At 41.5% G+C, this 27,484-nt stretch overlaps 2 protein-coding genes across 4 annotated transcripts; both read right to left on the bottom strand.

The window, feature by feature from the left end:
• Position 1: 1 nt before the first annotated feature.
• Positions 2–11,221, bottom strand: atp2a1l (ATPase sarcoplasmic/endoplasmic reticulum Ca2+ transporting 1, like). 3 transcript variants are annotated; one of them, XR_011310634.1, is made up of 24 exons: positions 10,955–11,221; positions 10,024–10,041; positions 9,577–9,659; positions 8,232–8,336; positions 7,212–7,350; positions 6,487–6,567; positions 6,317–6,402; positions 5,920–6,217; positions 5,671–5,837; positions 5,485–5,573; positions 5,274–5,376; positions 5,041–5,172; positions 4,774–4,890; positions 4,448–4,666; positions 4,230–4,341; positions 3,465–3,688; positions 3,117–3,337; positions 2,813–3,015; positions 2,635–2,720; positions 2,417–2,550; positions 2,171–2,288; positions 1,896–2,013; positions 1,509–1,592; positions 2–666 (listed from the first exon to the last, which is right to left on the bottom strand). XR_011310634.1 is itself a non-coding variant. In XM_069691641.1 (24 exons), the coding sequence occupies exons 1-23, from the start codon at positions 11,070–11,072 to the stop codon at positions 1,588–1,590; spliced, it is 2,976 nt and encodes a 991-aa protein (XP_069547742.1). In that variant the 5' UTR covers positions 11,073–11,221; the 3' UTR covers positions 2–666; positions 1,547–1,587. The 3 variants fall into 3 exon arrangements, 2 of the variants coding, with proteins under 2 accessions (XP_069547742.1, XP_069547741.1); XM_069691641.1 differs by having other exon boundaries at positions 1,547–1,592; XM_069691640.1 differs by lacking the exon at positions 1,509–1,592.
• Positions 11,222–19,631: 8,410 nt separating this feature from the next.
• On the bottom strand, positions 19,632–27,469 carry LOC138617020 (serine/threonine-protein phosphatase PP1-gamma catalytic subunit B-like). The gene is made up of 7 exons (XM_069691664.1): positions 26,968–27,469; positions 25,200–25,331; positions 24,256–24,486; positions 23,224–23,328; positions 21,661–21,884; positions 20,682–20,816; positions 19,632–20,561 (listed from the first exon to the last, which is right to left on the bottom strand). Exons 1-7 carry the CDS (start codon positions 27,020–27,022, stop codon positions 20,466–20,468), a joined length of 978 nt encoding a protein of 325 aa, XP_069547765.1. The 5' UTR covers positions 27,023–27,469; the 3' UTR covers positions 19,632–20,465.
• Between the last annotated feature and the right edge of the window lie 15 nt (positions 27,470–27,484).

Here is a 27,484-nt window from a genome sequence, read left to right on the forward strand (position 1 = left end):
ATGAGTTTTTAATTATCACTTTATTGCAGCTTATTTTACGTAAACAATAAATAAGACCAAAAGTGTTGTGACTGAGAGGACATGCCCATTTTATGTCATGAGACCTCCAACAGAGTCCGCTGACTGCAGGGTGCCTCTGGCAGCTGGAGGCATGTGTTTTTTCTGCCCATGTGAAGTCATTTTGCAACCCTACACCACACTGTACAGAGCCCAGCTAAAGCAGGGAGGCTGCACGAGACACAAGCAACAAAGACTAGAATAAAAGTAGTGAGCTGGAAAGTCAATCATATGAAAATGGACAGAGGACACAAAAACACAACAGCTGAGAATATCCAAGGTTAACAAAAGAAAAAAATCACCTTTAATACATACCTTAATTCTTAGAATAAAATCTTAAATATTTGTATTGTTTGTTGGCAGGGATCCTTCCCTTCATTTGAATTCAATCTCCTTCCTTATATATATAAAGGCTATTTTTATGTTGGTTTTTGACAAGTTTTATTGATTTTTTTTTTTTGTACATTTTCTTGTGTTTTCTCCTCTTGGTTGCCTCACTATGGCTCCCCTCTATGGTTGTGATCATTCTCTCTTCTCTTCCTCGCCTCTTTCTCTTCAACCCATAAGATCCTCTTCTTCTTCTACATCTCTAGTTGGCTCCTGTACCTGCTAAAGAGAAAATAGGCCAAATCAAGGAGGGGACAAGGTGATTTGGGCAACAATGGAACACGAGACAAAGACGAAGACCCTGCTTGGGTTTTATCTGCTTGTGACAAATGAAAGTGAACAACACTTAAACTATCTTTGACAAACATGAGACATTTGCTAAGTCCATGCATTAAACATTCTCCTAAAATGTCTCAGAGAAAGTGTGATGTAATCTACAAGCTAACCTCTCGATAGCACATTGAATCACATTCTGATTTTACATTATTTCAACTGTTTTATACTTTCCTTCATTATCTGCTCATACATCAGCATCCTCTTATGTTTGTTTCACAGTTTAAGAGCAAATCTATCCAGAAATTCAACAAATCAACAGACACTGAAAAAGACCTATTATCTGCTAAAAACAACATAACAGTTTGTTATAAACTATTCAATAAATGTTTCTATCCTGCTTATAACTGCTACAGCAGACGGATGCCAAAGGGTTTCGTAGGACACTGACATTATCAACCTTTTGGTCACATTCTTCCCGCACGTATAACCAACCAAACACATACTATAATGCAACACGGACAGCAGCAACTCTGAGGAAGAACTCACCCGGCTGATATTAGAACTAGAGATAACAACAAACAGAGAGTTCAGAGGACGACATGACATTTAGATGGCAGCACTTAGGGATCTCCCCACACATAATTCGTCAAAGCTTAAAAGTCATTTTCCAATGATGTCATTAAGTCGAGGGGAGACCCCAGAGTTCCACATTCACACGAGTCTGATAACAGAAAGACACCAGAGACGACAAATCTGCATTACAGCAGCATCAACAAAAATACTCAAACAGATAGATGCGCAGTGATGACAACGAGCTGTGGAATACCTTGCTTCAGTTACAGGCTAATGGTGGTGGGTGGATTGAATTTAGTCTGTAAATCAACAAAAAGGGGTCAGTGAGTTAATGATGAATGGAGAGAAGTGACAGATAATAGAGATTAGGCAGGTGAAAAGAGATTTAATTAAAATCATGGTTGTTAATGGAGTTGAAGAAATGAAAGAACAAGATAAAGATGAACTTTGTTAAAATATTAAGGAATAATTAATTTTAAAAAGATAACAGTATTAATCAATTAATCATTGAGTACAATAAAATGGTTATCTGTTATCTTATATTAAATAAGAATGATTTCAAAATATACATATGTTAGAGGGGATGTGAAAAGGCCACTTACATTCAACGTAGTTACGGGCGAAGAACTTCAGCACTTCATCAATGAGGATGACTGGGAAGGAAAGCTTCAGGACCATCATCCACTGCTCCACGGACAGATGGGTCAACTTGAAGATCATCTGGGAAGGCAAAAACAGTGGAAGTCAGAACTGGTGGAAGCCCACAGAGGAAAGCAGAAAACAACATCTCACAAAGGACAATACCTACAAAAACTGTGAGATTTGCACACACAAGGCTCTTAAATTAAACTGTGGAGAGCGTCAGTGTCTGACTTACGGGCAGAGGGTCAACATAGATGATCATGAAGTGCAGGGACATGGACAGGGTCATGGCAGAGAGCAGCCAGAAGTTGCTCCATGGGGGCATGCGTATCAGAGACTGGTTCTCAGACAAGCTTGAAAAAGAAAAAGGAGTCATGGGAGTGAATATCTATGAAGAAACCACTGGAGTCGTCATGAAGTGTAACATCGAAAGCAGTTTTTTTCTCGCTGTAGGCCTATTGAAACACGTTTGAGGTAGTACCTGTTGAGAGCGTTGCACATCTCAATGGTGACCAGCACAGACAGGGCCATGGTCATGGGAGGAGAGGCCTCAAAGATGTGACAGTTCAGGCCGGCAAAGTCCTCATTCTCATCGCAGCACTGCATGAAGTGGGACTGCACAGAGGAGAGGTGAGGTTATTTAGGTGTCTGTGTCAGTGTGTTCGTGAAGGGCAAGATGAAACAGACACAGTTCCTCACCAGCTGGTAGTAAGTGACTCCGGGCCCAGTGGTATCGTACATGAACCACCAGGCAGCACCACCAACAGTGGCAGCACCGACATATCCTGTCATAGAAAGGAAACAAAGTCAGTGAAGGGAAGCGTGTTTAACAGCATTTAGACTAAATCCTAACACAAACCTCCGCAGTGCTACTTACCACCAATGGCCATGTATCTGAAGAACAGCCAGCCAGAGATCAGAGGCTCCTTGGGGGAACGTGGGGGCTTGCCCATGATGTCCAGATCTGGGGGGTTGAAGCCCAGAGCGGTGGCGGGCAGACCATCAGTGACCAGGTTGACCCACAGCAGCTGGACGGGGATCAGAGCCTCGGGCAGACCCAGAGCAGCAGTCAGGAAGATACTGAAGGAGTAATAGAACAAAAGGAAACCTGAGGTTAGCCAGAGACAGAGAGAAAGAAGCTGTTCAGGTGTGCCTCAGCATGTGTTACCCAGGCCACTCACCAGACGACCTCACCGACGTTGGAAGAAATGAGGTAGCGGATGAACTGCTTCATGTTGTTGTAGATAGCTCTGCCTTCCTCAACAGCAGCCACAATGGAAGAGAAGTTGTCGTCAGCCAGGACCATCTCAGAGGCAGACTTGGCAACGGCAGTGCCAGAGCCCATGGCGATGCCGATCTCGGCCTTCTTCAGGGCAGGGGCATCGTTCACACCATCACCAGTCTGGGGTCGGAAGAGATGAAACATATGTTAAACTACTGTCAAACACACACATGTATGGACACCTCAAAAACACAAGGATTAGGTCTGTATCACGTTTAGATTGTATCATCTGCTGCTGAGCTCTTACCATGGCAGTAATCTCATCAAAACCTTGCAGGAACTCAACGATCTTGGACTTGTGGGATGGCTCCACACGGGCGAAGCAGCATGCCCTGCGTACAGCCGCACCCTGATCGTGGCTGGGCAGATCGTCAAACTCACGTCCGGTGTAGGCCTTGCCTTCAACATCCTCTTCCTCGGTGAAGATGCCAATGCGACGGCAGATGGCAATGGCGGTTCCCTTGTTGTCACCTGACATACGGAGAGATAGAGGGTCAGCGGAAAGTTGGTAAAGTTTCTGAGGTGTAAAATAAACATTTTGCCCCATGTTGGAAAGAAAATATCGAAAACTACAGGAGCAAATAGGTGTTTTAAATACTGTAAACAGCTTTAACGAATACACAACCCATTACCAAGGCAATTCTGTGGTGTAAGATAAACCAATATCTACAGTACACTGTAATTTCTGTGTATCTGAAAACTTTCCAATAAACAGGTAAATGGTAGAAGTATTTAAAGTACATTTTACTTACTCTCCAAATAATTAAAAACTAATAGTTTAATTTTCCACCCAACTTTATAGGGAAAACAGTTGATTTTGCTTTTAGATAATAGATGTTTTTAAAACAGCAATTATTGCCATGAAAATGACAAAATGCTCCATAATTACTATTTTAATCAACAATCCTGTTAAATTAAACAGTCACTACTTTTGGTACGGTTTAGTGTTCAACAACAGAACACATCACGGCACATTTCTCTACTAATATTTCAACTTATTCACAACACTAACCAGTGATCATGATGACACGGATTCCAGCATCCCTGCACAGCTGAATGGAGCAAGTGACCTCCTTACGAGGAGGATCCAGCATACCCACAACGCCAACAAAGGTCAGGTCAGTCTGAGGAGGGAAATGTGCACACAGGCGCTCAATCCAAGTTTTTAAGTTTACTCACATTTGCATCCACCTGTTTAATATCAAGTTCTAGAGGCTGTGATGTTCTCACCTCATAATCGCCGAACTTGGTTGAGTCCTCGAGTTTCATCTCCTCTACCCTCAGAGGAGTGTCACGGGTGGCCAGGGCCAGGCAACGCAGGGTGTCACGGCCGGTACCCCAGTCCCTGATGACAGCCATGATCTTCTCCTTGATGGCATTGGTCAGGGGCACGCGGGTGGTGCCAACACGCACGTATGCGCACCTTTCAATCACACCCTCAGGGGCACCCTGGGGAGAAAGCAGGATAATTGAGTGATTTTTTTTTGTTTTGTTTCATTCAATGCAGCATGGTTGGAGTGAAGAAGGCTGTGACGAGGAAGAAAGAGGGAACTGACCTTCACGAACATCTTGGCACCACCTTCACCCTTCGCGGGAGTGCAGTACACGGACATGGACTTCCTGTCACGGGAGAACTCCAGGGTGAAGTTCTTCTTCATGAGCTGCTTGACAACCTGTTGGAGGATATAGAGAGAAGAAGTTATTATGAGATATTGGTTTTAATAAGACAGCAAAAGCTAAGACCAATTCTATGTGCTGGTTTTCAGTGGGTCCCAACTAGCTGATATAAAGATTAAAATGTAAATGGAAGAGAGTAAACTTACGGTACAGCAGGCGTTGGCTCTCTCAATCTTGGAAAGGTTCTTCACGTTGCTGTTGAACACGTTCATCTTCTCAACCAGGCAGCACAGGGCGGTCTCAGTGGCCTCACCGACCTTCTCAAAGATCTTCTTGGACTGGAAAACAAGATGGGGGATGCAGAGAATTGGTCACACTGTGGAGGGACATCATGAGGCATCACAGTGGTAAACAGACTGCGTGAATCGATTGTTTTTACCTCATTGTAGTCCAGAGAGGAGTCGTTGCACAGGGCGCAGATGGTTGACAGCTCAACAAGGCCATCGTATGAGCTGCAGTTGGTCTTGGCACCTCCCTGGGAACTGATAGGAGGGAATTTTGAATAAATTAGAGGTGTTTCATGTACACTTTAGTACTGACTGCTATTAGCTACACTGAGTGATGATTTATGGCAGTGAAATCGAACTTACACCTCGCCCTCAGGGGTGTACTTGGAGCCAGAGATGTCAAAGGCATCAAGGTCAACATGGTCACCATCAACAGTCTTGACAACGAACATCTGTGGTGAAGGAAACAAGGGCAGTTTTTATTGTGTCTGAGGCAGGAGAGCTTTAGGGGGAGCTGTCCACAGCACACTTTAAACACTAATTACCCACCTTGGTCACACACATCTGGTTGGTAGTGAGGGTGCCAGTCTTGTCGGAGCAGATGACGGAAGTGCAGCCCAGGGTCTCCACAGAAGGCAGGCTTCTGACAATGGCGTTCTTCTTGGCCATACGGCGGGTACCCAGGGCCAGGCAGGTGGTGATGACAGCGGGCAGACCTGAGAGACGATGGAGAAACCTTTAAGTGTGAGAAACGAGCAGTGGAGAAGAAACAAATGGAGAAGTCTTTTATTCCCTCACCCTCAGGAATGGCAGCCACAGCCAGAGCAACAGCAATCTTGAAGTAGTAGACGGCGCCGCGGATCCATGAGCCTCCGTGGACGGGGTCATTGAAGTGGCCAATGTTGATGGCCCAGACGGCAACACAGATCAGGGAGATAACCTTGGACAGCTGCTCGCCAAACTCGTCCAGCTTGGCCTGCAGAGGAGTCTTCTCCTGCTCAGTGGCAGCCATCTGGTCGCGGATCTTGCCGATCTCAGTGGAGACTCCGGTGGCCACAGCCACACCGATGGCCTTGCCAGCAGCGATGTTGGTGCCCTACAGCCGGGAGAAGAAGAGAAAAGAAAACAGGTCATGCCAGGAAAATGAAGTAAAGCGGAACAGGAAAAACACTGAAGATAAATTATAAATACTTACAGAGAAAAGCATGTTCTTCTTGTCCTGGTTGACAGCTCTGGGGTCAGGGACAGCCTCATTGTGCTTGATCACACTGACGGACTCACCTGAGAGAGAAAACAGAAGTTTAAGTCAATGTAGAATAGACAAACAGAAAAACAAGCGCTGTCTGATTTTTTTTGAAAGCTCACCAGTAAGGATGGACTGGTCGACACGCAGGGTGGTGGACTTGATGGAAACAATCCTGATGTCAGCGGGGACTTTGTCACCAACTGTGGGAATCACAGTGAAGTCATCATTAACATCGGCAGACTAAAAGCATTGATCTTTTTCTTATTGACATTAAAAAGAATACAGCCAATGGTGACTGTATATTTGTGAACAATTTCTACTACTTAATTATTTTTGTACCAGCATATCACATAATACTAAAAGTAATTCCCAAAATAAGAACCAAATGTGCAGACAACGTGCTAAATTTCTAAATTGAATTAGTAGTTTTCATAATGGTGCTAGACTGACACCTACATTGACCAATGAGAGTAAAGCACACATGGTTGGGGGAGGCACAGTTAAAGAGACAACAGGTGTACACTAAGAAGTGAACAGAAGCGTGCGGTAGAAGGGAGGGGAGAAGAGGTGCCAATGAGGGTATTTATACTCCTGATTTTGTTTTCCTACAGTCAGCATGTTTTCACAGCAGTGCTACTCCGTCCTGCCTTGTCTCACGTTGTCCTAAAAAGGCACAAGGCCTTGACATCAGCCTTGACTGGACACATATATCCTGAATTTGTGTCCGTCTCTCGCTGTCTGAGTAACCCTCTGGATGTTTTGTTGTATCTTTTTGCAGCTACATTGTCATAAGACTATTTGACATAAGAGACTGTAGGTATATCGTTCTCCAGATATTTCTTACCAGACACTTCTACAATGTCTCCGGGGACGATTTCTCTGGCCTTGATCATCTGCACACTCTTTCTGTCAGAACGGTAAACCTTTCCCATCTCAGGCTCGTACTCCTTGAGAGCCTCGATGGCATCTTCAGCGTTACGCTCCTGTTGGCCAAGACAGAAAAAGAAAAAAAGAAAAAGATCTGCTTAAAAAAACAGCACGAATAAAATTGTTATGTCACATTTAATTGTGAAAAGTGGACATGTGAACACTGCGGGGATGTCAACACGCCTGTTTATTCTTGCTTGGATGTAAACTATACTCATTTTGTCCTTGGTGTGCCACTGGCAGTGTCCTCTAAGAGGCTTTGAGTAATTACGTGCAGCAATTACACAGTGGTACACAAGTTGCGGATGATACATGAGTAGGTCACATCTGTTATCTGATGTGCACTATTCCATCTTAAGCTACCATATCGTCCAAGAACAAGTTATTAAACAGTTTTCTGGATGGAACATGGTGCACACATTTTTCTAATCTGCAACAGGAGGGTGTGTGTGTTCAGAAGTGATATTTGGAGGGATGGAATTTGATCTGGGAGGCAAAACAGATCTTCTAATAGCACATTGCTAAAGTCAGTTCTTTAAATGAGAAACACAGAAGTGAAGCAGCTGATTTCAACACCTGGCATGGTGGTGATGATAGCAATGTTCCCTCATTGACTGATACCCCACAGCAGTTCCCCTTACTTATTGGCAAACATGTAGAAGAGCATGACTGGATAGCAGCAGTCAGAATTTACACAAAATATGATGCTGCAAATATGAGGATATTTATAATAATGTATTATAATGAAAATCTTTTTGATATGCTTGAATATAAGTTCATGTGAATAATATTGTTTATTCAAGACTTGCTCAACACACAAACTATTTTGAGCATCAAAGTCGTAAAAGTGAAAGTATCCTGATTGTGCAACTACGTCTGAGCAGCAAACTGCAGTGGATATGTGTTGTTGCTCAATGTGCTGGGCAATGTCACTGACCTGCCACACTCCAACAATAGCGTTCGCGATGAGGATAAGAAGGATGACGAGGGGCTCCACGAAGGCGGTGACGGTCTCCTCACCTTCCTCGAACCAGGCCAGCACCTGAGGTCAGAGCAGTGCACGGTATAAGTCATTTGTTAGTGTGGAAACAACAGTGTTAGTGGGGTCATACTGCTCCTGAGAAACAGCATGTATCTGTACTGAATGGATTATTAACATGGTTTAAATATTTTCATTGTGTCTCAATTAAATGACTCCTATAATTCTGTATAAATGTGTAACATCTGAATGATAACAGGTAACATTTTCTGGGGATTGTAGAGGCCATCCTAAAGTGGTCAGGTATTTAGAGGGAGTTTTGTATGTATTTAGCATGGTTGTACAAGTCAGCTGGATAATATGAAAATATGTAAACAATGTGAAAAATTAAAAAAAATTATGTTGATTTTAAGTTCTTAATTATACAGGGAATTTTTTTACTTTTATTTTTTTTAATCTGGTTCTATCTTTTCCTGTTTCTACACCTGTTATTGTGATAGTATTTCTGTATGTCATAATGTGATTACATAATCATTATAAATTTGATCTCAGTGTCCCATAGTTCCTTCCTCCTCCTGACTTCCACCCTCATTCTGAGAAGGGCCTTCTTCGTTCCTTCCTTCAGGCCTGACCTTTCTCGAAGGATTCAGTTTCTGTCCTCAGCTTGGGACTTTCTTAAAATAAACCCTTACCCCTCAGCCCCCCTATACTTCCCTGATCCCCGTCTCTCGCCTGCTCCTCAATATTCGCCTTCTAAGGCCATCGTGACAGCTGGCAGAAGGGGTGAAAACTGGGCATAGGAATTAATACACCTCCTACAAGCAATCTGTCTCCGTCCTCTCAAGTTGTCGTCCTCAAAAATACATAGAGGGGTGGAGGGACTTGAGAGGGATAAGATGTTGTCTTGACAAAGTAGCCATAAAGTAATGAGTGTGCTAATTTACTGGAGCGGTTGGTGTGATGGGCTTTGAAATGAATGCAACTAATCGCCTGTTTTGTGATGGAAATCGAGGATGTCAGAGGGACCAGAGATTATGTGAAAACATGTAAAATGTAAGAAAACACTATATTAAATCTGAAGACTATATTCCTAAGAAAAAATATAGTTAAAGTGTCACTATAACTGTTGGAGATTTTGGAAAACTGCTCCCACATGAGAGTGTTTTATTGAATTTCTTGCTACTATTATGTCTTCTACAAATCCTACGACTGTTACTTGAGTTCATTCTGAACATGAGAGGAATATCCTCAGTTTAAAATGACTGACATGAATAAAAAGTGATGCCAACACTTGTTTACTCACAAAGGAGATACAGGCAGCCAGCAGCAGGATCCTGACAAGCAAGTCCTCGAACTGCTCAGCAATCAGCTCCCAGATGCTCTTACCTGAGAGACACAGAGACAGAGAACAAGTTAAACATCTGTATAGATCAATGGACAATAATCATCTCAAAAAAGCCTCTGAAAGTATATTTGTATTGATATCAAACTGTTTAGCATATAACTTAGTGGCTTTTATTTCTCAATATGATGGTAAAAAGGTGTCAGCGGTTGATTGACGATGTCCAGTGACATGTAGGATGTGATTAGCTTGTGGGAATTACACAATCAAAATGCTGCACGTGTGTCTTTATTCAAGCCCTTTGTGGAGGAGGACCAGTAAATGATCTCCATCCTCTCTGGGTCAAATATGGCTGTCTGGAAGTTCTTGTTCACATTATGGAAATGTGGTCAGATTATAAACACTTACCCTCCTCAGCGGGCAGCTCTGGAGACGGACACAAAGGTGAAGGAGGTGGAGGAGTGTGGAGACGGGAAGACAAAAAAAGAGGTTGGTTAGAAAGATTTGTTTTCTTCAAGAAACATTGTCAACAAAAGTTTGGGGGAAAATCTAGACTTCCACCTTTTCAAAACTCGCTGTTTGCTTGACCTCTAGCATTGTAGCTGAATGGCCAAATTTAAAAGGCCTTTGTATGGTACTATTATTTGATATTGACTCAGACTCTTTCGATTTCCAGTCTAGGCCTGACAACTTCCAGGAAGTGGATAAAGTTCCAGAAAAACACAAATGTTTAATGACAGCTCTGGAAATATACCGAGGCGGCATCACTGTAAAAGCAGGAGACTTCCCGCCATAATGACTGTGATGCTATATCACATAGCGTTTGCTGTCTGGTTGAGCATTCCGCTGGTTATTGATTAGCAATCACACTACGGATCATTTTAGCCATAGGCCATCTAAGGACCTCCCTACTTTACCCGGCCCAAAATTATCCGCCTCTCCTGTTAGTGCCCGCCCGATATATCACCCAGGAAGCTTCTTGAGCCATCACCTGTCTCGCTCTCTCTCCAACCATCTTCTTTGGCTATCTTTAAATAGCTCTTCAAAGCCCTCAAAGTCTCTGCTTCTCAATGTCTCTGCATTTCTACCAGCTGTTGCAACTCCTCTCTAAAAAAGCATTTCATGCAACTCAACAAGTATCTCTGGAAACTCCGCTGGTGCCAGCTCTCCAGAAAAGCATCTTAGCAGAAGCAGTTGTACATCGTGGGATATTCTGAATCCAAACACTGAGATGTTTCTTTGACAGTCAAGTGAGGAGTTTCTCTATGTGGCCTAGTTGCCAGACTATGTGAGTCTTTCAGAAGGCCTCCTACCCCATCCCCGATGCCCGCACTCTCACCATTGAAGCCATACTTGTCCAGGTTCTTCTTGAACTGGTCAGGAGTCAGACCAGTGATCTCGTTCACGCCGAAGTATGTCAGGCACTCAGGCGCCTCCTTCATATGTGAGTTCTCCATCCTTTCTGGATAGACAAGGGATTGGCCGTCTAACCGTGCCGCGCTCTTTTACTTCTCTGTTGTTCTCGGCAGTTTTCAACCTTGTTCCACCACCCTCACCTAGAAGTGTGGCACCCTCCAATTCAGGAGTGCTGGACTGACAGAAAGAGCGAATAAGCACATACATGCTCAGGGTTTTATACCACCGAAGGGCTCGGGATTGGTGGACGCCCCGCTGACACATGCCTCCAAATTCCAGCATGGGTGGACATGGGTGGGGCTGGAGGTGGTGCAATGGGGAGGTGAGATGGTGGGCTTGGACAGGAACATGGGGACAAGGCTTGGGTTTGGAAAGGACGTAATGTTGGAGAGCGCTGGTACAAGGAGGGGGGCAAAGAGAGAGAGAGAGAGAGAGAGAGAGAGAGAGAGAGAGAGCGAGAGAGAGAGAGAGAGAGAGAGAAAGAGAGAGAGAGTAAAGGGTGGGGGGGATGTACTGTGGATGAAAATTAGATCTGTTTTTGGAACATGCATGGTCAGTGGAATAAGACGAAGGGAGAAGGTGAGAGAGTGAGACAGGAGATCATCCAGAGGGTTGGCGCGGGGGGGGGGGGGGGTGCATTGAGTGAAGGCTCGACTGGTTTCTGCTGAGGAAGGTGGCTGAACACTACGGCATTTTCACGTGCAGGTTGTCATAAGTTCACGATGACTGGGAACAAAGCACAAACCAGAAAGGAGAACTTTGTGCAGCAGAGCTGCATCATCTGCTCCCCTCTGACGCGTGAACTATTTCAAGTTTTAGAGAGAGAATAACCTCTGAGAGACACCAGACCGGATAAAAAGCCCTGTTAAATTATACAATCTACAGAGGAGAAGCCCCAGCTGCAGATACGCAAGGATCAAGTTTTATTTCTGTTTTTTTATGAGGAAGGGAAAGGCAGCAGGGAGATATGGCGCGGCTTTAGTAGATGTACGACAGATGATCCCACCACCAGCAGTCATTCGGTGAGGCACAATGGCCTCTTGTGGTGGATTAACAACACTGAATATGTTATCAACAAATCAGACTCCACACTTTTCAACAGAGAAAATAATGAGTTTCTTTTTATATCCTTGGGTCTGTAAGCCTGAATGGGTCTATTCCAGTTCTATTCATAAATATGGGGAAGTATTGGTCACTTATTTTTCCTGCTTATTACTTTTTTGTCTAAACATGTCTTGTTTCTGACAGTGAATCCTGATATTGTGCAAACTTTTCAGCATTCAGAGTAAAAGTGTAATGTAATGCTCAGTATGCTGCTGAGCTCTGATCTGTTGATTTACTATTTGTTTTAACAGCAGTAAACAGGCAGTGCAGAGTCCTCAGTAGACAGGAACTGAAGTTATTAATCAATAAACTGACAGGTGTTCCACTTCTGACAGCTACTGCAGCACACATTTTTGTTGCATTTTTGTTATTACTGCATTATGTTGTTGTACAGTGCCAATGTACCAACCAGCATCCAAAATCAGCTTAATTTCAGAGGGAAATAAGTTTTACTTGAACCTTCCTGCTGTGCTCGGGTCTTTCGTGACCCGTTTTCACAGCCATTTTGATGTAATGAAAGACCTAAGTACAGCAGGAAGGTTAAAAATGCACTTATTGGCGTGTTACAATCTAACGTTGGATTATCTAAAAGTGTATTTTTTTGGGGGTCAAAATTCTGTGTCAGCTGCCTGTGCCATTATAGGTTTTAAAGGGTATTGTAAGTTTTTGCCACATAAGGTGTGATTTTATATACAGTCTATGGGTGAGATCCATCCAGCATCAAAAGTAAAATTTAAACAAATCAAGTCAAACAAACTGGACCTGACAGAAACGGAAAACAAGTGCTGTTGTCCTTAAACACACCTGAGTCTTCACATCCGTTATCTCGACCTGCTTTATCCTGGACAGGGTCACTGAGCCTCCCAGCTAACTTTGGGCAAAGGCGGGTTACATCCATGAAAGTTTGCTACTTCACATAAAGAAAGGAGTTATATAACATACACTGTTACTTCCTAGTAAAATATTCAGTCATACCCATTTAGGCTTTGAATTAGATTCAACATTTAAGTAATTTTTCAAGTAAAAGTATTCAACATTTTCTAGTTACAGGCTTTGCTCAGAATTTGCTTTTTTCTGTTTTACAGTGTTGTAAGGTTGCAATTGTTTTTTTTCCATCAAGCTGATTAGAAATTACTTGTTTTTTTACTCATCATTACAATGTTTCATTATTTTACATTGTATACCCGAAATAACTCAACACATTATTGAACATGTGCAATAAATAAGGATAAATGCATTAAATAAAGATGAAAATAGCAACACAGCGCAAAGATCATTGACATATATTCTGGTATATTCACCAACAGTATGATGACATATAGAAGGGTCACAGATAGAGGAGCATGACCTCAATAACAAAATAACTGTAAAATATGTTGGGTCTAACTTTACTGTAACTTTTGAGATGTCCTGTTTTTGCTCGTCCTGTTCAGTCAGCGGTGACTGAACGACGCCCACAGCACGATTACTGTGTTTGGACATTATTTTAATTTATAAGATATGTTTTGTCCCCAAATACTTGACAATCTTTATTCTAACACTAACAGACTTTAATCGTCTTTTTTCTTTTACAGCAAACAAATGCTGCAAACAGCACTTTTCCATCATCCTAGTTTCTTTTCAATTTTTTTACCTCAGTGTGTGGGTATTTATTTAGATTTTAAAAGTACGTGTTGTAGTTCAGAGGATTCATAGAGGATTTTCACAACTGCCTTGTGACCATAATGTTTTACATAATCTCACATCATGATGTGATCAACCACAGTGTGAGTTTTAGGACTCCCCGTGAGCCAGTGAAATTAACAGCAAAATATCTTTTTCATTCTTCTAATTCAACCTAATTCAAACGGACAGATTCATTTGAACTTGAAATGTGATCTATATTCATCAAAAGTCAAATGCTTTGCAGTGAGGTGTTTCTACATGGTGACTGACAGAAAACGGCTCATTTTCTGTAATACTTGTAAAGGAATGTGACTTTTTCTGATGTGTTTTACATATTACATATTAATAGTAATGAATAAATGGTTATTGGTATTTTTCAGTGTGTAGAGTAAGAAGAAACACAGGAATAAAATAGTCATGAAACACATTGACACTAACTTGCTCAGTCTTCACTCCACTCCAGCCAGGCGAATGATTCCAGTCATAGAGGTTTTCCAGCAGAAGGAGAGTGTCTCTAAATCACAAGATCCTCGTGGACAATAATGGACAGTGGACAGTAGTATGTCTGGAAATAGAACAAATAAAAAGTTAAAAACAAAAACAAAACCAGCTATAAACATTTTTTAACTGACTGTGGCTCATGATCCCCTGCATGACTCATCAACACGCTTTCTATGTTGATATGTAAAAACAAAACTCGGGTTTGTTGTGTTTTAGTGTCTCTAAACAAATGGGATACATTTGGAAATAACAAATCTCTCTATAAATAAATACATCATAAAATTGACATTTACGTTTCATGGTTTTAAACGTCATGTATTTGCAGTACTAGCAGAGTAGCATATGGTTTACATACTACGTAACCATGAGGCCATATTTACACTATATACAGTATTAAACTATTCATAACCCAAGCACAAGCTTCTGTTGCACTTACAAACAGAATTTCTAAAATAGGATTTATTTTTTGTGGCAGCTTTCATGTTCCCAATGCCGAGGTATCACCTGCTGTGTGGCCCTCTTAGTGAGGGGCAACTCCATTTGCAAAAAGTAGTGAATTATCCTTTTTTTAAATTTTTTAATTTTTATTTATTTTTATCTGCACATAGAGCATTTAATTGTTAAGAAAATCATGTTGCAAATATGTTCACACAACAGATGTCAGAATCATGTCAGGGATATCAGAATCAAGTAAACATTGAATTGAATTTAGTGCACGTGGTACTACTAAATGGTTTGACAGCAGTTAGTGTGATGATCAGTGTGCAGACCACACAGCATTCACAAGTCACTCTGCAGTTACAAAGAAACGTGTCTGCAAGCTGAACTGAGGGTGAAACTTATAAATTTGCTTCACAGTTCCAACTTAAAGGGGACAAACGTTCGTCACGAGCTGTTTTGTTCCCTGACTTGGTAAAACATGGTATATTTGTTCTGCTCTGCCAGTGTCCCATCTCCGTTTCACCCAGTGGCTCGCCGGGCCTCAGCTGTCGTGCAGCCGTTCCGACCTCTGAGATTTGGGGACTGTGATAGGGGTCGGCCTGTCAGTGTCTCCCTCAGGGCAGAGCAGTGACATTTAATTCAATATCCCAGAAGGATAAGGTTTCTCCCTCGCTCCCCTCCATCTTCCGCCTCTGTCTGTGTCAGTACAGCCCATGTGGGCAGGGACCACCGCAGCGTAAACCCCAGCAAGCCGGGACACCCATCACCTCGGACGCCCCCGGCCGTGGTGCTAACACGCCACGCCCTTGTGCCAGCCTGAGGGATCACCTTAACCCATCGAGCCCTCCCTCCTCCACCTGTGAACTCTATACGTGTTCCCAGTTCTGTACAAGTGTTAAGTGCCGTGGCAGTGCAGCTGCACACGTTGCTGTCTTATGCAACTAAGTCTGTCTCTGCTGACTTGCACGCCGCAAGCAAAGTGAGAGGGAGAAGGCGACGGTTGTCACTTAAAGACGGGGAGCCAGGGAAGATTATTCCATAAGAAGGTTATTGCCATCAACACCACATCCTGTGGGCTGCACAGTGTGTGCTGGGATGAATGTCATCCATTCGTGGGGACATAATGAAGTGAAGGATTCCACATTTACAGCTATCAGCCGTGCAGTGTTTGGTAAAACAACCCGAGATGGTTTGTGGAACTGTTATGTTTAAATAACAGACTGTAATGTTGACTCTAACACAGCTTTTCTCAAAGAAAAATAACTCAAAGGGTCCCGAGCAAGAGTTAAGACGGCGGCAGCATCATATCAACCACACATAGGCCCGCTTGTATCCATAAACTACAGTTTTCTTTTTTTTCTTTTTTTCCCCATTCTTTAACTTTTATGAACATGAAAAATGAATTAAGAGTATCGGAAAAAAAAAAAATCCTGCATGCAACAACAGAACATTCAATACCACGTCTGGTATTGACAGTGAGGACATAATTAGCACTGAGCAATAAGGCTATTGGTAAAGGAGCTACGGAGTTGGTGTTAGCTGGGTACTTGTTACAGCATTAGCTAATAGTAATAATAGAAGTGGCAGCTGAGTTTCTGAATCCTGAATTCCTCGCGAGATATAAATAGAGCAGGTGGCACTGTGCTGCCGGGCACGGCACCACAACAGCTTCGGGCCTTTTTTTTTATGTCAGAAAGCCGAACAAACAGGTCCGAGCTCCCGAGTTGAACTTTGAGGGAGAACAAGAAGGGATGTTGGGGGGAACGCACTGGACTCCGCAGTGTCATCAGTATCCAAGTGGTACATTGGGCCGAGGAGTCCCTGGTTGTTCACACCATTCCGCACACTTAGGACTGTACCATATGAGCCACGGGGGGAGCCGGCAGAAAAGCGAGGCTGTTGATCAAAATTTGACTGCAGTGTCCTTTACTTGGCTGGCTCTGCACTTTTTTTTTCTTTTTAAAGGTTGATGCTGTTAATTGAATGGCGAAGACGTTTTATTGGGGAAACTCGAGGCCTGCAGAATCCAGCACAGCGTCCCGTTAGACCAGACACATTCAGATATAATTTAGCTGCCACGGGTCAGTTGATGTACAGTGAGTTTAAAAGAATTCATTGCTTGATAAAAAAAAAAATGTTGTAGGATGATTGAAAGAATCTCCACAAATTTGCACAACGTCCAACTCTGTTATACGGAAGTTCTATCTATTGTCGTGTGAACCGCTGGGTGGGTAATAACAAGTTACATCCACTGCTACATCACTACCAGAGTTCAAATCTCGGTCTTTTGATGAATTTAATTTAATTCCGTCCAATGTGTTGTAATCCCGTCTGAGGTTATGCAGCACTTTGGTCAACCGATGTGGGGTTTACATGTGCTGACATAACTGACGGGCAAAATATTATTTTCCTTTTGGTAAATTGTGCTTGTTGAAGAGGTTTTCACGCAGAACACTTCATTAAACAAAAATTGTACTCCAGTAAATTTAGTCTAATAATTACATGGGACTATTGTGATCAGGCTTGAGACTATGAATTTTACTATGGTACATATTTAAGTAATTTTCTAATCAGGATATTAAGATGTGAAATTTCAAATTCAACAAATATATTTTACTTTTTAAAATATATATATATATATATATATAAAAAATATATATATATATTATTTATAAGTTTCTCCAGTTCCGTTTTTTTTGTTTTTCAGTAAATACTTTTGTACACTTAATTACGAATCATTTTGATAAATTCATATTTTTGGAGTTAGAAATACTTTTGGGTGCAATTTTTTCACGTCTGCTAAAGCCCTCAATCTGAGACCGTAGAGTCAGCCTCACAATAAATGTATTGAAACACATCCATCGATTAAGACAATTATATTTGACATCACTAACAGTACTTTAAACATATGTTTTAACAGGGTTTTATAGATGTCTCATGAACAAACTCCTTCTGGAGTTTCATAATAGCAACCGTAAATTAAACAGCTCAGTATTTCAGGCCAGCATAGCTGTATGTACGAGTATGTACAGTATTTGGTATCATCTGAAAGATGAGCTCTTGAATATATACTACATCTTCGATGTCTTGTCTATTTTGAGTAAGCTACTCTTATCTAACCGAGACACTATTTTAGGGTCGATTGCGGCAACTGATGTGAATGTCGCAGCCACACACGAACTGGACGCTGTAATCTTCGATGCATGAAGTTCGATTTTTACACTTTTTCCTCTGTAACAGTATTTAATAGTAGTAAATTTACAACCACCGGGAAGGAACGAGGTCATGTTTCAGTCCTCACGACTCACTGACTAGCATAGTATTTAGAAATACAATCCGATAGAAGCGCCACAGTTAGAATCCGAGACCACGCAGCCCGTGGCAGACTGTGACGACCGAGGGTGACCTTAAGTCTCCACTGTGGTGCTCTGAATGGATTGTACTCCTGAAGAAGAATGAGCAAAGGTGGAGCAGCCAACACCCGACGTGCAGCTGGAAGGTACATAAACACATTTTAGTGTTAATGGAATTATCTTACACACAAAGGTTCAACCGTTTCTCAATCGGGACATTATGAGTTAAAACAATTGTCATGAATTCATTTTCTTCTGTCTGATTTCTTAAGACAACTCTGGAAATCAGGAAGTAGGGCTTTTCATCGCACATTCATCGATCAAAAAAAAAAGAAAAAAGAAGTTCTCCTTATTGAAGAGCAAACCCGACCCCCTCAGTTACCCCGTCTCACCTCACTGGTCCTGTAATAGGAAGGCACTCCGATGGACAGGCTGTCTTGACGAGGGGTGTTAATAACAGGAAGATGAATGAAGCCCGAGAAATGCTTAAGAAAGAAACGAGATCCCTTTTTTGATAGATATAGAATGAGGGCCTGAAAAGAAAGACAAGAGTTTTCAGCACAGAACACGTGCAGATGCAGAGGGACAACTTTACTCTTATTAAAACACTATTTGATACTTCCATAGGTTTTATACAAAACCTTGCAACTACAGCGGCAGTGGAGTACCATAGTTACTTTCTGCACGAGATACTGAAATAAAGGAGGGAAATATATTTTAAAAATATATATTAAAACATTTGTGAGGTTTTGTCTCGTGGATCTGTGTGGAGTCAAAAGAACTTAACACTGCCTCCCTGTGGAGAACAGGCAACACATCCAGACAAACTGAGCACGCAAACGATTGACAGCGGGAGTTTTTTTGTCACTTCAGTGTTTAAGAAAGCAACTGTTTTTGTGGGTATAAAAGGCAAATATGAAATTTCAATTTTCATTTCACAGCTGACCTTTGTGCATCACATCGCAGCGCATTGCAAAGTATTTGGTTGACCTAAATGCAAAAACAATATTAATAAAACATTATCTGTAATTTCATTCTGCTTCTTTTAACAATGACAGCTTATCACAGGTTTTGATTTCAGATTAAATAAAGGTGACCTTCAACTAACTGCCGCCTTAATAGATGCAGAATATTGCTTTTTGCATGTAATTGTTTTTTTTGGTGTGTATTTGATATTGTCTTGTTGTGAACATCTGCAATATTATTATTTTAGTTCAACCCTGTTTATACTGTTGACATGCTGCTGTAATCCAGGATAAAAAATATATATATATATATATATATATATTTAAACAATGTGATTTTAAGAATTGTTAAAACGACGCTTTTATTTTGATTGCATATTTCAGTCTCTTTCACCGTTGAAACATCAAACACTGGGTCTTCATACTACAAGTGCTCCACACGGGTAAAGTGAGGAGCTGCTCGTAATGTTACGAACCCTGTGACCCCGGCACACAAGTTATTTGTTGGGGATTCACCACAAAACCCCGTCTCGCATGCAGAAGATAATGAAAGACCGGGAGACACTGCAGCTCAGATTCTCGCTTTATTGGTCAACTTGATGAAAGACTACAAAACGAATTCACAAAAAATCTCTTTCAAGTAATCAAATCTGTACAAACCTAAACTGCATGGGATTTTTACAGCTCTGGCTCATATGAATCTGAAGAGTCATATGCATGTGTGTTTGTGGGTGTGTGTGTGTGTGTGTGGGAATAAGTGTGTGCTCGCTCTGATCGGGTGACATACTCAAATAGGCAAGACACTGCATGCACACATATACACACACACACACACACACACACATACACACGCACACACCTGTGGTTGAGATTTTACAGTACAGAGGACAGGGAAAACAAAACCCCCCCCCCCCCCTCCCCTCCACAAGTACACGTACACACACACACACACGCGCACACACACACACGCGCACACACCACCTGCTGGCAGGGGCTCGCTGCTAAATTCATCGCGTCCGCAATCTCCCGCTGTCTCCCAAACCCTGCTTTTTCAGTCAAATTACTGTACAGACAGACACTGTGGTTTCAACCTTTCCACGGGAAGAGTGGTCAGAGAAAGGGGGAAAGTATAAATCTCTAATACTCTCACACAAAATGTACACGTGCACACATGATTTTTTTTTTTTTAATGCTCCCCTGCAGAAGAGACCGCGCTTGTAGTCCGCGCACGCACGCACTCACTCAGACAATTCGTAACATTAAATGTTTTAAGAAGTACAGATAAAAAAGGAAAAAAGCCCTGGGTATAGTAGGTTTGATTTCTGGCTGTTTGGTGAAAGAAAGGAGAAGAGAGGTAGAGAGGGCAGGAGGGATGGGTCGAAGGTCAAAGGGCAAACTACTGGTGTCATTTCTTAGCTTTCCTGGGAGGAGTGACCGGGCGGCCAGAGCCCATGCCTCCTCCGCCGCCGTAGAACAACTTCTTGTCTGCGGGTTTGAGAATCTGTAACAAAAAAACCAACAACAACAAAAAAAAGAACAGAGGCAAAGACAAAAGAGTGAGCAACTTCGAAAGATGATGTAAATCTTCCAGATCGGTCGGTCTGGTTGTTGCCTTGTTCACCTGGAATGAGCACATGAGAGTCTCATCTACACTCATCATTGCGCCGGCGTTGTCGAACTCCCCGCAGTAGTTTGGGGCTGAGAACAGCGTCACCAGCTGCCTCTTTGCGAAGAACTCGTATCCGTCCTCGACCACCTGGAAACAAACACACACACACACAAGAATTGACTTTGCCCGGACATGTGGCTTGACTTGGCTATGGATGATGATGATGAATCCCACACACTTGGTCGAAAAAGTATTTTCAAAAATGCACCTTTAAAAATAACTATTATGAAATGTATCACATTTTTCGATCAACAAATAAAACCCTAGAGGCAACGTGAACGGTGGACAAATGAACTAATTGTTTTTATATAAAATGTTACTCAACAACCAGCATGCATCAGCTGAAAAACACACGGTAGCCTCCAGCCGATTCAAAAATACATCTTTTTCAAAAAAGAAGGTTAAACTTGTGTGAATCACGCGTTGCTCTGCAGTAGAGAACATCAGCGGCTGCAGAACTCCGAGGCGTTTCGGAAACGACAAGAAACAAGATCAGATCCGAAGACAGCAAAGTAAATTAACACTTGATTATTGGTGCTGGGCTGAAATATAAACGTGCTTAAAGGGCTTAACGGGTTTTCGTCAGTAACTTCCACCTGCAGCACTTAAACATTATACATTTTCTTTAAATATACTAAATAACAGCTGTAAAATATGTGTTCGGTGAACGTGCCCACATTACTGCAACTTTAAAAAAGATTCAAGATAAATAGCCAAAGAGACGCCACCCTCTTTGATTTACAGGTAAAACGGCTCGTCATCGTCCTAAACCACAAGAACACACAGAGACTACACTCCTGTCATTCCACAGAGATTAACCAGCGCTTCCACACCCAACTTCATTCAGTCCCTTGTTTTGACTGATCTTTACTTGCCTGTACTCCCAGAACAGAAACATTTCAACACCTTTGAAAGGAGTCCCGGTACTGACCTGATGGGCTCGACAAATGAGGTCCATGTCATGTTTGTGGAGGAACTTCGTGACCACGTCGGCACCGAAAGTGAAGGAGACGCCGCGGTCGTTCTCCCCCCAGCCCAGCACGTCCTTGTCCGGGTCGGCCCACAGCAGGTCGCAGAGGAGGCCCTGGTCAGGCACATCAGTGGGGCGCATGACCCTTCGCACCTGCTCCATAGATTGGAGATCCGGGGAGAGGCCTGGAAAAGAATTCATGTGTTGAACATCACACGGCGGATGAAGGAGAAATTACCACCTGCGATGTCGCATAGCTCAACAGCAGGTTTGTGATGCCGAGGTTCAGTTTTAAAGCTGGATTTTTTTTTTTTTTTAATCTTTAAAAGTCAGAAAATCCAAAACTAAGCAAGGAGGGGGACGCGAGATCATGATAACGAGCGGGATGAATCCGTAGTTACAGAACGCACTTTGATGACTGATGGAGCCGAACAATAATATTCAAAACGATACCATGATACGGAAACAATTCAGCAACGGTTTGAATCATTTTTAAGCAAAAACACTAAATGATTCCCCATTGACAGCTTTTCAAATGCAAAATGTGTTTTGTTGTCTGGTATAATTGTAAACTTAAAATATTTGGGTTTCATGATCAAACAAGACTCAGAGGAAGCTTTTACTGACGATTCTGGGAAATTGATGATTTTTAAGTATTTTTTTGACCGAATGTTTTACCAGAATTATAAACGTCAGAATAATCAACAATATAAAATATTCCTATCTTGCAGCTTTTTAAATTAGGCTCCACTGAAACATGAAGTTTCAGATATATGTTCTACACAACAGACTTTTAATTGGACATGTATATTTAATGTTCATGTGGTACAAAGGGTGTTTGGCACTTCAACTGCTATGTGCTACATAAATGAATGACTCCTCTCTCTGTGTTTTGTCTTATGTAACTTTATGTGTTTGGAGCAGGAGGTGGCATCTACCCTCATGATTATCAGTGCCTGTTTACGTACTTTGCATAGTGGTGCCTTAAAGACACCACATAGCTGTGACAGAACACCGAGGTCCATTTTCTTTAAAAGTAATTTTTTTTTGCTTCTAGAAAAACTGTGAAAAATAAAACACCATCTGTTATTTACTTTTGTGTTCCTTTCATTTCTGCTTTTGCCCGTTTTTCAGCTGCCAAGAGAGCTGCAAGGCGAGATCTTCTCCTTAATTCGTCTCCCTTCTGTACTGACTGTTTTGTGCATGATTAGATAAATATATTACATTTTGTTCAGTTATTTAAAAACACTTCCAGCTCACATACAGAACATTAATTTGAGACATGCGGACAATGTTAAATCCTACGTGACCAGAAATGACTGAATGTATCTGCCAAAATGCCAATGACACATTTAGTCCTGCAATGTCAGTCACAGGGACAACCTGTGTGAGTTGAACCTGTATATCTATAGACACGTCTGCTGAAAGGGGATATAAATATGGTCAAAACAGAAATTAAGATCCCGCACGGTCCTGCAGGCCTTTGACCATTATGTTGACAGGAACAACAGAGCACGAGTATACCTCCATGGCAACAGAAGATCTTCTCATCAACAATGGCTGCAACAGGCAAACAGTTGAAGCAGTCGGTGAAGGTCTTCCACAGCTTTATGTTGTATCGCCTCTTACCTGGGGGAGGAAACCACAATTGCTTGGTCACAATCTAATCTAGGGAGGTATAAATCAGCTGCATGTATTGCATCACATTGGGAACACTCTTTACATAATCCTGGCTCTGTGAATAGGGGGAAAGGTATGCAATTAATCACTGCTCATGCTCCTTAGCCTGAAGCTTGGAATACTGAGAGGTTATCTACGTGTGCTTCTGTTGCACCACCGGGTTAAATTTTTTTTAAAAAAACAACTCTGATTCACAATGCATTCGATGCTGTTAGTGTTTTGTATGCGTATACTAAAATAGTTAACAATCTGTTAAATATTCACAAATCAAGGGCATATTTTTATCTGATAACGGCAATGATAACAACAGCTGATCCATAGAGGAAGATATAAAGAAACCTTTGCTCCACAATAACTTTGTGACTCTCTGTCTGCAGATGTAGAAGGGGGAAATAGATGCTATAGTTAAAAAGCAGGCGAGTTTTGGCCAGCGTAGGCTGAATAAAAACATCTGGATAATCACGATGAGACAATATGAAACCAGCATTATTGTTTAAAAGCAGACATGAGATTCCTAATAATAAAACCAGGATCTTAAAGATAATGCACCGTGCACAAGCAGATTATCCCAAAAAAGACATTGTATAAACAATTCACGAGGGAGATTAGAAAAAAAAATACAAATAGTGTGGTTAAATATCCAAAACTTCACTAATAATACTAACATTAGTTTTTGTTTACTCTTGGCTCTCTCTTCTTTTCAGTCTCAGCACAAAAAAAACAACCCTAAATGATAATCAATTTGTGTTTTGACTTAATAATCTGGACTACACCAAGGTCAACTGTATTTAGCTTTAACTCCTGGTAACCACTGATTGCAGAGGTATATTGTTTGGATTACTGTCTGTGTGTCTGTGTGCACGTCACATGACTTACACTCATCATAGAAGCCGTATATTCTGTTAATAGAGGCGCACTCGTGGTTTCCTCTCAGCAGAAAAAAGTTTTCTGGGTATTTGATCTTGTAAGCCAGCAACAGGCAGATGGTCTCCAGCGACTGCTTGCCTCTGTCTACATAGTCGCCCAGGAACAGGTAGTTGCTCTCTGGTGGGAAGCCGCCGTATTCAAACAGCCGCAGCAGATCATAGTACTGCCCGTGAACATCACCTGGAGAGACGAGGAGCGTTAGAGTGGAAACAGTGACAACAGCATGATGTTGGTCAAAGGTGTGATTATCACACTGTGTGTATGTGCACAACAAACGATAAGGGATTTGGATAGAGGTACAAGACTTGGCACCCTGCAAATTAACCACAATGCCACATACCACGATTCACCACGTATTATTTGAAAGGAAAATTGTTATTGCGGTGTTGCTTACCTTCACTTCTTTTTTCACGATTAATATGCGAGCTTGCATTAAGTGTCGCAATGCTGGTGATTTTCTTTCAACCCTGCAACCTTGGCCTGTTCTTAAAATTGGCAGGCTGTTACTTTAAACTAACATTCAATGTTAAGTGGCATCAGCAGCGACACACAGGAGGGTAACTCCTCCGGGGAGACTTCAAGTGCAAAACAGCACAGCCACTATCAGTTTATCCCTTCAGCTCTTTGTGGCAAGGTCACAGCCACGTACTGTGACTCTGTCCTGCAACATTGAACATCCCTGTCTTGTATTTTGAAAGACAGTCTGTTTCAAATCGACTGTAACTTGAAATTCCTTTAACATCTGGTCATATGATGTGCAGCGTGATGTGAATGCAAGCCTTCTCGTAATATGCCAGCACTCTAAGCTACAACAGCAATGTAGAGTGTTTGTAAATGCGATGTGACCACACTTGAGAATTCCCTGGACTCCAAAGAACACAGCTAAGCCTCACCACAAATCTTGAGGGGCGCCTCAAGTTCGAGCAGGATTGGCTGGCTGAGGAAGATCTCCCGAGATTTGAGGCAGAGACCACGGATTTCATTCTCTGTCAGCTGAACATTTTTGCCAGGTCTGGAGCCTTTCACTGTGAGAGAGAGAGAGAGAGAGAGAGAGAGAGAAAAAAAGAAAAAAGAACAAGAGTCATAAACAGTGCAGTGAAAACAACAGCCGGCTAACGGCAGATTTGATATTCATTCTCATTTTAATAGGAAGTGTGAACAGTGCAATTTCAGTGGGAATGGTAGTGAGATGATTTCCAGTATTTTAGAGAAGGACACATTGCATTTTGTTCCTAATTGGGAAAATACATTTACACGATATGCGCAAAATAGGACAAACTACCATGAACAGTTATCACCTTAAGTTTGTAAAGACTACATTGTTTATTCAATCTTACCGACAGAGATGAATTTGTAGATTTAACATTTTACATAAAAGATGATTGCTCATTCACAACTACAATCTGCAAAATTTATTCATAAAAATGTAAGATGCTTTTGTTTTTAGTTGCATATTCATGTCCAATCAAAGATGGCATTAAACAAGAAATAGAGTCATTTTGAGACCAATCCTGGCGCTGACCTATAAATTAACATCAGAGCAATCATACAACTTTCTGATAACACAGAAAGAGCATTTTCATAATTACATCTCCAAGCCAGCCATACAAATATCAATGAATGTAAATATTAAGAACTAAAAAAAAAAAAAAAAAAGCTGCCAGAAAGCATGCAGCAATAAATATAAGCTTTTTTTTTTTTTTTTTAATTTCCAGTTTATGATGAGTTCAGTGTACTTCTAACATAATTATTTTTTTGTGCAAAAGCATCTAGATAGCAAGGAAAGTAAATCTTGTCCAATGATCCTTTCACACATGTTAATAACCTACAAGTTTAAAAAGATGTAAAGATAAAATGTTAAAGACACCAACATACATTCTCATATATAAATATGGTTTAGCAGTACTTTTAGCTGGGAACAAAAAAAAAAAAAAACGTGAATTTGCTAATGAACAAGCTTAACTGACAATCAACACCAATTAAAATCCTGAGATGTACTTGCTTTGGTTTGTTTGATATTCATCGCTGGTTATCATAAAAAATAAAATAAAAAAAATAAAAAAGTCATTTTCTAACAATGACATGGTATTTTAAAAACAACTTGGGTGTAAACATTTCAGATACGGTCAACCTTGTGATTATTTTTGTATAAATATTAATGTATTTATACACAACTTTAAGTCGCCAAAGTTAATGAATAAAATGAATAGAAGAGAAAAACAAAAAACAAAAAAACATCTTTTTCCACCGCTATTATCTCGGTCCTCGCTCTTTTAAACGGATATCACATCGCTTTTTTGTTGTTGTTTACTTTAACTACACCTCTTTAAATTGTTGCGTGTTTGTGTGGTTTTGATCCTTTTCCGTGTTTCGACACCTTTCTCGCTGAATTATTGTGTCATAACATCTCGAGTACGGTCGAAGTGTAAATTCTTTATCTTCACCGCTTTATGTGACGAGAAAGTAAAAAAAAATAATAATAATAAAATACCCAAGGACGATGTTAAAACCGTGAATTATATTAAAAAAAAAAAAGAAAGAAAAGAGAAGTGAGAGATGAACTCGGGTTTTTTTTAACTCAACGTAGCATTTTGGCGGCTATCGTTGTCTAGCCTCGGTTAGCTAAGATGGCTACCTCGGTGAATAAACACTGGGTCTTACCTTCCAGCAGACGCTGTATAATGGAGTCGATGTTCAACTTATCGGCTTCTGCCATACTTCTTCCTTCTATTCCGGTCGATTTTAAAAATGCAAATTGAAGAAGACTTGGGTTGAGTTTGAACTCAAAAAAAAAAAAAAAAAAAAAAAAATCACCAAGCTGCCGTTAAGCTCAACTCGTTCAGCGTTGATCGGCTATCGTTAGCCCGCTAGCTCGCTAACCTTGGGGGGGGAGGGGAGGTGGTGGAGGAGGGGGGGGCAGAGCCGACAACCTCGAGATTTGAGGCCAGGATCTGGGTTTGTTTTTTTTTTAAAAGATGTAACGACTGATATGTACTTCAGAAATTCGCATCAGTCAGCTGTTTTCCATCAGATGCCCGAATTCAGTTTAAAATATTTCCCCCCCCGAAAAAAGAAAATGTCTCGTGACAGCGCTCTTTCTGCCGGAGCTGCTAGCACCACGCCATCGACCCGAAAAAAAAAGGGCTCGACGAGCGTTAGCTCAAAAGCGAGGCTGAAC

Source organism: Brachyistius frenatus, unplaced genomic scaffold, assembly GCF_029030835.1.
Source record: "Brachyistius frenatus isolate BFR_SWC_R1_liver_20210118 unplaced genomic scaffold, ASM2903083v1 Contig_11, whole genome shotgun sequence".
NCBI classification, from domain to species: Eukaryota; Metazoa; Chordata; class Actinopteri; family Embiotocidae; genus Brachyistius; species Brachyistius frenatus.